This window comes from Symphalangus syndactylus, chromosome 1 (genome assembly GCF_028878055.3).
Source record: "Symphalangus syndactylus isolate Jambi chromosome 1, NHGRI_mSymSyn1-v2.1_pri, whole genome shotgun sequence".
Taxonomy (NCBI): domain Eukaryota; kingdom Metazoa; phylum Chordata; class Mammalia; order Primates; family Hylobatidae; genus Symphalangus; species Symphalangus syndactylus.
In genome coordinates this window covers 63466391-63480107 of record NC_072423.2, presented here as the reverse complement: position 1 = coordinate 63480107, position 13717 = coordinate 63466391, and the positions used below count along the sequence as shown (strand labels likewise).

Here is a 13717-nt window from a genome sequence, read left to right as displayed (position 1 = left end):
GGCTCCCTCAAGACAGGATGTGCTGGAGAATCATGACCTCCTGTACACCAGAGAGTGTTTCTCAGAAGGACCTGCAGCTGAGAGGACATCGAGGACTGTCATCCCCTCTGGAACCTGCCTGGAAGGGGTGGCCCTGGGCTCAGAGTGATCCATCCAGTTTCCACACTCTGGACAGTGTGGGGCTGGTGCAGAGCAGTGGCCTCAAGATGCAGCATATGTGCAGGGCCCCTTCCGAGCCAGGATCTGGCGGCCAATGCCACTTTGGGGGTTGCCTGGTCCGCTGTGGCAGTTGTATATCCCACACAGCTGAGCCAGAGCAGGACATGGAACAGCCCCGCAGATCAGGTGCCTGCCGCTGTCGACATCAGGTGGATGCTGGAGAAGCCAGAGGAGCAAACGGAGGCACAGAGCTCCCAACCAGTGTACACTGGGCCTCCGGGCACCACGTGTCAGAGCTGGAGTTTGAATCCGGGGCTCTGGCTCTTGAGCCTGTGTTCTTCCCCACTGAGCCGCAGCTCAGAGAAGCAGGGACAAAAGCAAGATGGAAGAGAGCACAGCAGACAGGAGGCCAGGACAGAAGGCTGGGATGCAGAAGAGTCTGTCACCTAGAAGATGACTGGAGAGCCTCGTCCTCCTGGTGCTGCTACATATTCCCCACTTACACGGGGCCAAGCACTGGGCTCCCTGGGCCAAGGGTCTCGCAGCATCTGCTCATGGGCCCTCGCTGCCCACTCCCTGCCAGGGCCTAGCTTGGATTTTTCCCCGCCTCTCTGTCAGGAAACGGAGTCCCCAGCTGCAGATCCCAAGAGCTAGGACAAGGCTGCTTGTAAAAAAAGACAGAGCCTCTCCTGCAAGACCCGGTCCAGAGTGGCCTGGCGCCCTCTGCCACCCTTGTCCCCTCCAGAGCCGCAGGCTGAGCTGTTGGCTTTCATGGGTCCTCTAAAGAAGAATGGGTCAGGAAGTGTGGCTCAGGGGCGGGGGCAGGACTCAGAGCTCAAGGGATCGGATATCGTCGGTGCCTTTATGGGGATCAGAAGCTCTTCCTCTGTCCCCGCCTTCCCCAAGCCAGGTTCAGTTTCAGTAGTGGTAAATGCCATCAGCAAAGTACAGCGTGTGCAGCAGGCACGGTTCAGTTCTGAAGTGCAGCATCCACTCTAGCAAGTTTAAGAAGGAAGAGGAGCCGGTGCAGGGGCGCAGGTCTGCAGCCCTGACCGCTCAGGAGGCAGAGGCAGGAGGATCACTTGGCCCAGGATTTAGAGTCCCACCTGGCAATGTAGCAAGACCCCATGTCTTTTTTTTTTTTTTTAAAGGCTGGGCGTGGTGGCTCATGCCTGTAATCCCAGCACTTTGGGAGGCCGAGGCGGGTGGATCACTTGAGGCCAGGAGTTTGAGACCAGCCTGACCAACATGGTGAAACCCTATCTCTACTAAAAATACAGCTGAGTGGGTGTGGTGGCGCATGCCTGTAATCCCAGCTACTTGGGAGGCTGAGGCAGGAGAATCGCTTGAACCCAGGAGGCGGGGTTTGCAGTGATCTGAGATCACACCATTGAACAGTGGCCTGGGCAACAAGAGCGAAACTCCTTCTCAAAAAAAAAGAAGAAAGGTATCTAATAAACACCTTACTTACTAGAATCATTGAGGAGGCTGACAGAATAACCTAAGTTGGCATTTCAGGAATGATCCCCAAGCCACACTGTAGAACTGTGCCACCCAGGAGGCTTTGGACTCTGGCTTTGGACTTGGGGAACTGGCACTGGCTGCTGGCTCCAGATCCATGCTGCCCTGCTGTGCTCTACACCTGCCAAATGAGGACCCAGAAGCTTAGTGACAGGACTTGAGGATTCCTGCCCTGAGCCTCTTGGCAGCAGAAACAACAGAAGCACAGCCCTTGCTCCAGCCCTGCCTTCACGTACCAGAGCATCCAATAGGAGGAGCCAGAATTGTTTTTGGAATCCTAGCTGCAAAGGAGTCAGGGAAGTGTAACCGTTAGCTTTCCAGCCTCCTTAGCACAACAGGGCATCCCAGGAGGAGGTTGGATGTTCAGATCATAGAGTAGAATGGAGGCGAGTCCCAGGGAGAAGCAGCCTCAGCCCCGGCGGTTTAGGAGGAGGAGCCTGCAGAAGTGGCCGAACCAGGAGTGGGCAATAGCCAGACAAGGAGAATCTGATTTGGAAGTCCCGGGTCTCTGGCGCGTAGAAATCAGCTGGAAAACTTGTCATGGTGCAGGTGCGAGGCCCCGCCCTCAGAGACTGTGACTCAGTGGGGCTGGAGCAGAGCCCAGACTTGCTGCATCTCCTGCTTTGTGCTCCTAATGAAATTTTTCAGCGTCTTTTACGTACATTTTGTTCTCTTTGATCTTCAAGATAAACCTGGGAAGCAGCCCCATCAGGTTTTCTCATCTCGTTTTGGAGGATGAGGGTGAGGCTCAGGGAGGTTGAGTGACTTTCTCCCTGTTGCCTGACTTGCTGAAGGTGGACCTGACCGCCTGCCCCCGACAGCCTTTCCACTGCCAGCTATCTTCTCGGACATCCTGGTGAGAGCCCTTGGGTAGGGAGCTACTCTGTGCTGCTTATTCAGTACCATCAAGGAGAGAAAAGCAGGAAGGCAGTGCATGGTCGCGAGCTGGAAGCAGCCACTCTGGGAGACCAGGATCGCAGCGCTGGCCCTGCCTGCGGCTCACTGAGGTCTGGGGTGAGCCTTATCACTTTTCTGAGCCTCTGTTGCAAACAGAGGTGGGACACATTTGTCTATTTGCGCATTTAAGCAGTAAGAGCCCTCTTTCAAGGGAAGTGTTGTGTGTATCTACAAATAAGATGGAGCAAAGCAGAGCTGCTGTGGTTGCTGCGAGGAGAGATCCAGTCCCCTCCCACAGGCACTTCAGCAGAATCCAGCCTGAAAATCCACATGATCGTTAAGCAGCAGGATATCCTTGCTGGTGCTTACAGGGCTCTAGGCCCCCAACAAAGGCAGATGACTTTACTTGAGCCTGCTCACATCATTGCAAACCTCATGACTTTCCTCTGTAGAGGAAGAGTAGAAGTGTCCTGTCTCTGGGAGTTCAGGGTGCCTGGATGGGGGATGAGGGGTTGAGAAGCTGGAGGAAGGTGCTGATTACTTGAGAAACAGGAGGGTTGGCTGATGGGCCCTCCCAGCTTGAGGCGAGCATGTTAGATGTGGCCCCCATTCTACTGCCTGTTTCCAAAATGAAATCTTACATCCCCTTCAACCCAGAGATTCAACCCAGAGGAGACATTTGTTGGAGAGGAAATAGAGCCTTTCTTAAAAGTAGAAGGGAAATAAACCTGTCTTGGAGGGCTGCCACAGGGGTCCACTCTGCTGGACCTTGGCAGTGAGAGCAGTGTCCAAATACTGTGGCCCTGCACAGCTGGGCTGCCCCTTTCCTGGTCCTTGTAGGGCATGTGGTTAGCCGGGACCAGAATGGCCACATCTGGACCAGGTCAGGAGAGCTTCCTGATTGGGCCAGAAAGACTATGTATCAGAGGAGGAAGACGTGGCATTGCATCCAGCAAGTCCTCTTCCAGCCAAGTGTTCAAAAACTCTGAACAGGTCTGGTGGAATTGTTGGAGTTAATATTGCTGTGCTTTGCCTTTATTCACCAGAGAAGCAAAGAAAGAGAGGACCATTAAGATCACGTGAACTGGGATGTGATGGCTGCTTGCCTGCTCCTTGCTACTGACACCAAAGGCATTGTACATGTCTGTGCTAAAATCCTGTGTCCTATAAACGGAGGTGTCCAGAGAAAGCCACCAACTTTCGTTAGAGCTGTTAAGGAAACCTTTGATGGGCTTTGCGGGCATGAGTCATCTAGGGAATTGACCTTCACATCAAAATCTGTCGTTTCTTCTTTCCTGAGCTTTGACTGATTAAGATTATGGCATGTGGGCCAGGCACGGTGGCTCATGCCTGTAATCCCAGCACTTTGGGAGGCAGAGGCAGGTAGATTACCTGAAGTCAGGAGTTAAAGAGGAGCCCGGCCAACATGGCGAACCCCCATCTACTAAAAATACAAAAATTAGCTGGGCAAAGTGGCACATGCCTGTAGTTCCAGCTACTCGGGAGGCTGAGGCAGGAGAATTGCTTAAACCCAAGAGGCGGAGGTTGCAGTGAGCCGAGATCGCGCCACTGTACTCCAGCTTGGGCGACAGTGCATGACTCCGTCTCAAAAAAAATAAAAGATTATGACATGTAGTCAGCCAAAAAAGACCCAGCCTTGGCAAGTGTACTCTCGAGGAGGGATGAGATGAACTGGAGGAAACCCAGAAAAAAACTGTTTGAATTAATTCAGAGTTCACAGTGCAGGGTACAGAGGAGCAAGGAAGACCAGGGTATTCAGAAAGGACTCCAAGGATCCTTTAAGGATTTCTCCAATTTAGAAAGAGGGAGGGAGGGAGGAGGAAACTCAAGTTTCCAAAGACTAGCTACCATTATATACATACGGTGGAATGTTGTTCAACCTTAAAGGAAATTCTGACACGTGCTATAATGAGATTGAACCTTGAAGACTCCATGGTAGGCCAGGCGCGGTGGCTCACGCCTGTAATCCCAGAACTTTGGGAGGCCGAGGCAGGCAGATCACATGTTGTCAGGAGTTCGAGACCACTCTGGCCAACATGGTGAAACCCAGTCTCTATTAAAAATACAAAAATTAGCCGGGTGTGATGGCGGGTGCCTGTATTCCCGGCTACTCAGGAAGCTGAGACAGGAGAATCGCTTGAACCTGGGAGGTGGAGGTTGCAGCGAACCAAGATTGTGCCACTGTACTCCAGCCTGGGCGACAAAGCGAGACTCCATCTCAAAAAAAAAAAAAAGACTCCATGCTAAATAAAATAAGCCTATGACAAAAGGACAACTAGACGATTCCACTTACATAAGGCAAATTTATAGAGACAAAAATTGGATAATGGTTGCCAGGAGCTGGAGGGAGCGGATGAGGAGTTGGCATTTAATGGGCACAGAGTTTCAAATGGGAAGATGAAAAGATTCTGTGGACGGATGGTGGTGAGGGCTGCACAATGATGCACATGTTCCTAATGCCACTGAATGGTACGCCTAGAAATGGTTAAGATGGTAAATTGTATGTGATGTATGTTTTACTACCATTTAAAAAACTAAAAGAACAATAGCTAACATGTATTGAGCACTTGCTGTAGGCCAGGCACTGTACAGGGCACTTCTCATACAGTTCTCAGAAAGCTGTGTGAAGTAGGCACTGTTACTGTTTTTTGTTTACAGACATGGGACTTGAGATTTGGGGTGAAGTCTCCCAAAGCCGTCGGACTAGTGAATGGTCAAGTAGAAATTGAACCCAGGTCTGTGCACATCCAAGCCCTACGCGCTTAAGCCCTGTACCGTGTGAACAGGCTGACACCTGGTAACTGACGCAAGCACCCCTCCCTCTCAGGCACTGACTTCTGATGGTCTACAGGCCAGCTTTCCTAAGTGTCACCTCATCTTAATAGTGGTGACTTGTTTTCCGTTCACCTCCAGAAGGCCACGGCCCCCTTCAGGCTCCTGGATTCCGCCGAGCCCTTTTTGTAGCTCCAATCCAAGTTTTCCCATTGCTCATGGCTTTGGGAGTTGTAAGTTGGTCGTAGTTGGTGCATAATTACTACATACAACCCTTGTTTTAAGGAGTGATCCGTGTTCCCCTGTCTGTTACAGACAACAGTGATTGACTACGTGAAGCCTTCGGATCTCAAGAAGGACATGAACGAGACCTTCAAGGAGAAGTTCCCTCACATTAAGCTGACACTCAGCAAAATTAGGAGGTACGGGAGGCTGGACTTGCCTGTGACCTTTCCCTCCAAACCCCTCTTTCCACACACAGTAAGCTTGTTATCTGTCCTGTGGTCCTTTCTGTGGTTACAGTGATTGAGTCATTGTCACATTCAGCAGGAAGGACAGCCAGGCACGGTGGCTCACACCTGTAATCCCAGCACTTTGGGAGGCCGAAGTGGGTGGATCACCTGAGGTCAGGGGTTTGAGACCAGCCTGGCCCACATGGTGAAATCCCGTCTCTACTAAAAATTTAAAAATTAGCCAGGCGTGGTGGTGCATGCCTGTAATCCCAGCTACTTGGGAGGCTGAGGCAGGAGAATTGCTTGAACCCAGGAGGTGGAGGTTGCAGTGAGCCAAGATCGTGCCGCTGCACTCCAGCCTGGAAAACAGAGTGAGACTCCATCTCAAAAAAAAAAAAAAAAAAAAAAGAGAAAAAAGTAAACATGTTTTATATGACCTGACCAACAGAGAAGAGTCCAAAGCCCAGCTCTGTAAGTCTGCTCCCCATGCATAAAGCAGCCTTCACACTCCCAGGGACTTAATCCCAGTCCAGGTCACCCTCTGGGAAAGAGAAAGAGAAAAAGCATTCAAGATGGGGGAATCATTTTCTTTGAGGTCCACTGAAACTCTTAAGTTTTCACAAGACTGTTCCCTCCTGCCTGTCTTTCTCCAGTCTGAAACGAGAGATGCGGAAGCTTGCACAGGAGGACTGTGGCCTTGAGGAGCCCACGGTGGCCATGGCCTTCGTCTACTTTGAAAAGCTCGCCCTCAAGGGGAAGCTCAACAAACAGAACCGGAAGCTGTGTGCTGGGGCATGTGTGCTGTTAGCAGCCAAAATTGGAAGTGACCTCAAAAAACACGAAGTCAAGCATTTAATTGACGTAAGTGGCCTTTTTCCTGGTGGCTGGAGGAGCACACGCTCCTCTCTCAGAAGGATTCTGATCCTTAGTGAGCAATTGAGGTGAAGGCTATGAAGTCTTTCCCATAGTGGGAATAGTCAGGCTATCTTAGAACATAGGAATGATCTACTTTGACAAGACCAAAGCTCTTCAGCATTGGGCATTGGGTCTGGCCCTCAAAATCCATTCTCAGACACCATGTGAGATGCAATTATTCCCACAGCCATAGAAGCCACTGTATCTGCAAGGGATTCCCCCAGGCAGTGTGACCCACAGAACATTTAATGTCAAACAGGTTGCTTCAGTAAGACTTTGGCTGCCTACTTCCTTGGCTGGCTCCTCTTTGGGGAAGGGTGTGAGTTTGACAGGGTGGTATCTCTGTTCTTTTAAAGGAGAGCCCTACCAAAGCAAGGAAACATCGATCTCCTTGGATGGCTACATGAATGCCTGTTTTAGAATTCAATATATTAACAGAAAATTTGAGGTACAGTAAAGCCAACTGATCAGAAGACAGATCCATTGAGAAGATAGTTTGTTACAGTTCCTAAGGGAAGGAGTATCTTGGCTGGTGCTGCCATAACAAAATACCATAGGCTGGATGTCTGAAATGGCAAATTTATTTCTCATAGTTTTGGAGGCTGGGAAGTCCAGGGTCAAGGGACCAGTTGCTTCAGTTCTAGTGAGATTCCTCTCCTTGCTCGTGGGCGTCTTCTTGCCCATCCTTAATTGCAGAGACAGACAAAAAGCAAGCCCTCTGGTTTCTTCTTCTAAGGCTCTGAATCCCTTCACTCCATGCCCAGGACCTCATCTAGACCTAATCACTCCCAAAGGCCCCACCTCCTAATACCATCACATGAAGGATTAGGGCATCCACATACGAATTTGGGGGGGACACAAACATTCAGCTCATAACAAGGGGCATGCCATGCTGTGGGGGCTGTGCATGGAAGCCCTGGAATTGGTCGGGAGGCAGAGGGAGCCTTGATTGTGATTTTCACAGAAAGGAATAGGTAAGGCAGGGTTTGTGGGTTTAGGATTGGCTAGTTTGAATAGTTTTGATGGGCTCTGGGGCCTAGGGTCTGTCCCTGATTGTCTGGTGCCTGGCTCTGGGGTGATAAGGGCAGGTGGATAGTGGCCTGGAGTGTGAGGCCCATGGAGGAGGTGGTGGGAATGTGGCCGCTAGATTGGTTGGTTTGCATTTGAAAAGCAAAAAGGGTCACTGTGGAGGATTTGGCTAACCCTGGGAAGGACAGTCCCTCTAGAGTCAGCAAGTCCCCAGATATCAAAGCATCAGAATACAGAAAACAAAAGACATGGTTAAGTCAGTGCCCCATATGTCTCACTGTCTAGCTGTCTTCAGTGGCAAAGGCAAAAAAGCAGAAAGGGCACTAAGGTAGGTACTCCCCAATTGAAAAGAATATTTTTTAGGTCGGTGCTTTACAGATTTTAAGAAATGGTACAAAATCATCTAGCTTATACAGTAAATACATGAACCCAGAAGTGACCATTGGACACCAACTCTGAGCTAAGAATCAATAGGCTTATACAGACATCTGCTGAACTAATGATTTTTTTTAATTATTTTTTTTGAGACAGGGTCTCACTCTGTCACCCAGGCTGGAGTGCAGTGGCACAATCATAGTTCACTGCAGCCTCCACCTCCCAGACTCAAGCAATCCTCCCACCTCCACCTCCCAAGTAGCTGGAACTACAGGCATGCACCACTGCGCCTGGCTAATTTTTTTTATTTTTTATAGAGACCAGGTCTTGCTGTATTGCCCAGGCTAGTCTCGAACTCCTGGCCTCAAGCTATCCTTTCACCTCAACCTCCCAAAGTACTGGGATTATAGTCATGAGTCACCATGCCTGGCCAAGAACTCATGAATCTTTAGATGCAACAGATATTTATAAAATTATAAATAATACACACATTTAATCATAGTTAAGCAATATACCACACAGCAAAAGCTGACAGCTTTACCTTATTCAAGGTGTCTCCATCGCCTGAACTACAAAATGCCCTTGGCCTTCCTTAGACGGGGTGAGGCCTTCCTCGCTATTGATGCAGAATATAACAGTAATGGTTTGACCAGCCACTTACGGTGGCAAGAAACCTAACTCAAGATCTCATCCCAGTTACAGTCTGAAAGCAGTCAACATCTGCTCTGTGGGTGGGATTTATTTTATTAAGACAAAAGCTGGGTTAACGCCAAGGCAGAATGTGCCTAAGCAAATATGAGGCCCTCCCTGTCCATCCCCACCTTGGTGGTTCTCCTTTTCCAGCTCCAGCAGCCCCTCCAGTTGGGTGGGCACGCAAGATACTACCAGGCTCAGCCCTGTTTAGATACACACCAACTGTGTGGCACTGTGAAAGTGGAGACTTCCCGAGGACTTAGATCATTGTAAGATGAAAGGACTGAACTACATAGAATCAGTGCACTCCCTTCTGAACTTACCGCGTGGTTTTTATTGTCGTGCGTGGTTTGCTTTATTTATTTATTTTTTGAGACAGCATCTTGCTTTGTTACCCAGGCTAGAGTTCAGTGGCACAATCTTGACTCACTGCAACCTCCACCTCCCGGGTTCAAGTGAGTCTCCTGCTTCAGCCTCCCGAGGAGCTGGGATTACAGGTGCCCACCACCACGCCCGGCTAATTTTTATTTTTAGTAGAGACAGGGTTTCACCACGTTGCCCAGGCTGGTCTCAAACTCCCGACCTCAAGTGATCCACCCACCTTGGCCTCCCAAGGTGCTGGGATGACGGGTGTGAGCCACCACCGGTTTGCTTTATTTTCAGTCTTCCCTTTAAACCTGAATCACTTAGTTGTCACAGGTAGAGTTTGAGTCCCAGTTAGGGTGGAATCTTAGTGCTGCAATTTGCTGCCCATGTGACCCTGGCTAAGCATTTTGACTTCTTGGAGCCTGTTTTCTCATCTGTAAAATAGAGATACGGAGCATGAACCATGTCATATTCCTGAGAGGATGAAATGATGTCATAAGATGTATGTGTGGTTCCGGGCAGCCCCCTGGGAAAGGAGCAGCTCCTTCACAACCAGGACCGAAGGCAGGAAGCACAGCCTATGCCTCCCTTTCTTCCTCCACAGAGCTTTGCCCAAAGTGGAGTTCTCCTAAGCACTCACTGGCTGGTGGATGGAGAAGCTGCAATTGCAGAAAGACTAGGATTTTAATTTCAAAATGAACATGCTTTTGATTTTTTGTTGCAGAAACTGGAAGAGAAGTTCCGGCTGAACAGGCGAGAACTGATTGCCTTTGAATTCCCGGTGTTAGTGGCCTTGGAATTCGCCCTCCACTTGCCCGAGCACGAAGTCATGCCCCACTACAGACGGCTGGTCCAGAGCTCCTAGCACCAGCCCCGAGGACAGCCAAGGACCATTTATTCTCAGCTTGGTGGAGCAGCACTTACTACTGGAAATGAAAAAAAAATAGAACTCAAAATACCAGACTTTTCTTCCTCTCGACATAGTTTGGGGAGAAGCAGTACTACAAACTTTCCAAGGAGTCTTGGGTGTGTAGCCAAGAGGAGCCATGAGCTCTGGACTCCTCAAGCAACGGAAGAGGAGGTGTGTGCTGAGAACAGAGAGGCCCTGCCCTCTGTCCATTAGCAAGAATCCCTAGCTGCCCCAGTCCAGTCTTTATCCCCGGCATTCACAAACTTTGCAAGCGTGGTCCAGGGCCTTCTCCAGATCTGTTCCAACTTAGAGTGTGAAGGGCTTGAGCATACAGGGGGAGAGAGTCTGCAGAAGTTGGGGGAAAACTTTTAAAAGATACCCTCATTGTGTCAGAGTGTGCCAATCTATTTTTGTATCAGCATTGGAAGTGCACTTTCCCCTGGGGTATGTGGGTGTGTGAATGTGCAAGTGTCTGACAGATAACTGCATCAGCCCTAGACCCCCAGAGCCAGTCCCACCCTTTACAGAGCAGCCCTCAGCCTGGGGCCATGGGCCAGGGCTGACCTTCGGCAATTATTTCTAGATGATTTCTGGATAAGAATTGCTCTCTCGGTACCAGTTTGACATCCTCCACTCTTAGAAAATGACATTATTTTGTTACTGCTCCTACCCACCAAGGGGATAAAGAAGGCAAGTTCTGAGTGTTGGATGAGTCAGTCGCGTGGAAGGGCGTGGAGCGTGGCGCTCTGTAACTTCCCGCCGTCTGCCACCCCACCACCACGTGTATTTAACCCTCGCACTTTCTCCACTGTGGAGACGGCTGGGGCGGCGCCCCACAGTGTGTATTCCTGTCCTCTATGTTAGAGTGCATCATAAGCACATTTACTGTGCTATCTATATCTCTATATAAAAGTGTTTTATAAAAACCCAGAATAGGAGCACGACGCATGATTGGTGTTTGAGGCGTTTGCCAGCTGGGACAAACTGCATTTGGAGCCGTGGTTAAGCTGACTAAGGAGGCGGTGGCTCTTACCATTCCCACGTGCCCAGGGCTGTTCGTGCACGATTTTAATGGTGACTTGTCCTGGCTTACCGGGACAGTCTGTATGAGGCATGTCACCACACTGTCGCCTCATAGCTGCAAGAGAGAGGCACCAGCTGAAGTTCCCCTGACTGAAGAGAGCCTGTGGCCATGTAAAAAGAGAATTAAACTCTTGTTGCTTTTTGTATACCCGTATGCGTTTGTGTAGACGTGTGTCTCACCAGTCACCTTTGCCCTGCATTGCTGATCCCCTTGCGCACACTGATTCTAGTGAGGTCACAGATTCGGAGCTTCACACACCAGCCCAGAGAAAGGGCGATGGAACCGAACCGAGGGTCTGCAGCTTTCGTTAGCAGAGCTGTCAGATTCTTGACAGTCTTGGAGGATGGAGAAATTCAAGCAGCAGCTGGTGAGGGCCAAAACAGAATACTTGGCTTCTTCAGAATCTTAGATTGCGCTGAGTTTAGTCCTAAATATTTTGCTAACAAATTTCCTTGGCCAGAATCAGTTGTAAGACAGTGATTTGGGTGGTGGGGGGAGGGAGGAGGGAGAGGATATGATTAATGTGGTCTCTTTAGCTGATTGAAAACTAGATCAACTAATACTTAGGGCACTTGCTGTTTATAAAGCAAATTGAGAAAATATTCAAGGTGCCTCCATCACCTGAACTGCAAAATGCCCTTGGCTTCCTCACATGGGGTCTGTCACCTTGCATCTCTGACAAGCCATCCACCTTCCTGGTCAGTGCATACAGGGGGAGAGCCTTTCTGAGAAGCAGGGCCCATGGCATCTGGAAATGGTCCAGAGAGCTCCCCACTGCCCATCTGCCCCCGAGTTTCCTGCCAAGCTCCGGAGGGTGGGGTGGGGGGAGGGACGTCCGATGGATGACAGGCCACCAGGCCAGACATGGGGAGAGACGCCTGAACCCTTTTCTGTGTGATAAAATCAGGCTAATTTACTTGGATCTGGGGTGATGTGTTTGGTTTTTAGCATTTATGAGGTGAGCCCATGAAGTTAGTGGTTCATTACTTTTTAAAGATGAATTTTCATTTTAAACTCTCTCCTGGCCTGTGGATTTGTGGAATGGACAGTTTTGTGGGTTTTATTTGGGAGGAGTCAGGGCTGAGAAGGCATTTTATCAGGAGGTCTCCTTTTGCACGTCCATGACATGAGCTTTTCAGAGGCAAAGAAAGATGACGAGGGTGAGAGACGCAAGTCACTGCCAGAGGCACCTCTGTGACACGAAACATTCCAGACATGTGGCAGCCTTGGGCTTAGGCGAGAAGGAAGCCTGTGCCTGTGAAGCGAGAAGGCCAGGCAGTAGACTGGCTGTGAGGTTTTGCCCTTTGACCTCCACAGAGGGCAGCTTCAGCCCCTTGTAAGCCCTGCCCCCTCTCAGGACTGCCCTGAGGCCTCTCCATCCAGTCCTCCCCACACTCAGATCTGTGGGGAAGCCCCGCCCAGCCACACTCCTTGGGATAATACTAGCCACTTGGTTCTGCCTGATTCCGTTTCCCTGGAGCCAGCCTGGGGGGCCCGGGACTCCTCTAGTGAGCCCTGACTGTTAGGTAAGAGACAGGAAGCAGACAAGCCAAGAGGTTGCTGCAGCTGCCCCCAGGAGGAAACGGGCAGCAGGGAGTGTGGCCCAGTCCCCCACTGTACCCCGCCAGGGACCTGAGCCCTTGCCAGCCTAATGACACTTAGAAGTCACCACTTTTCCTTTCTTACCTGGTAATAAAACCTATTTAAACAGGAAATTCACACCAAATGCAAATGGGTTTTGTTTTCCTTGGCATTTTGTTGTTGTTCTGATCACAGATTTCCCTGCCAGGGTGTCTGTGGTCATCAGCTGCAGGCTCAGCTTGGGGCGGCCGCTTCACACAAACCACTCTGTACCACATGCCCTACCTTAGTGACGGGAGTCGGGAGCTTCCTTCTCCTCCATGTCATTCCTTCCTGTTCCCTTCATTCCCCAACAGCAAATAAAACTGTTGAATGCTCTGGCTGCTGAGTTCTTTATCTCTCGCTCAGACGTTTCCGGCTCAGTGCTGAACGGCGGCCCCTTGCCCTCCCCAGCTCTGGCTGCCTCCCGTGACTCCTGAGGGCCTGAAGCCTTTCTGCCCCGCTGCAAGCTCAAGTGGGTGGGGTGGGGGGAGGCTGGAGAATGAAGTGCATTTGAGGCAGGTGGTTTTGTTACCTGTTCAGCAACAAAAGACATCTTTCAAATCAAGGGGGATTTTTTGGGTTGGGGATGGGGGCGCGCCCTGACGTCACCTCCCCGGGGCCGTTGGCACAGTTGGGTAAGCACAGTGCTGAGGGCCAGCAACAGCAGGGAGTAAACTTTGAGTGTAAATCTGGAATCACATCACCAACACCAATGTCAATAAAAAGCGGCTTCCAGTCATGCAGCTGCAAAGCAAAGCTGAGATTCAAAGCTGCAAAAGAAGAAAAATGGCAGGTGAAGGGGAAAGGTCCTCTTGCCACCTGCACACAGCCCAGCTGAAGGGACCCAGGCCAGGATGGGAAGGGGTGCTATCTAAGAGCCCCCATCCCATAAAGGGCCCT

General features: G+C 50.4%; 1 protein-coding gene across 5 annotated transcripts in view; it reads left to right on the top strand.

The window, feature by feature from the left end:
• The window catches only part of CABLES1 (Cdk5 and Abl enzyme substrate 1), a 124888-nt gene extending 111736 nt beyond the window's left edge, over positions 1 to 13152 (top strand). For all 5 annotated transcript variants that reach the window (XM_055236376.2, XM_055236367.2, XM_055236410.2 and 2 more), the window contains 3 exons: positions 5686 to 5792; positions 6476 to 6683; positions 9925 to 13152. In XM_055236376.2, coding sequence (XP_055092351.2) covers positions 5686 to 5792; positions 6476 to 6683; positions 9925 to 10065 — 456 coding nt within the window. In that variant the 3' untranslated portion in view covers positions 10066 to 13152. The remainder of the gene's footprint in view (positions 1 to 5685; positions 5793 to 6475; positions 6684 to 9924) is intronic.
• Positions 13153 to 13717: the final 565 nt, after the last annotated feature.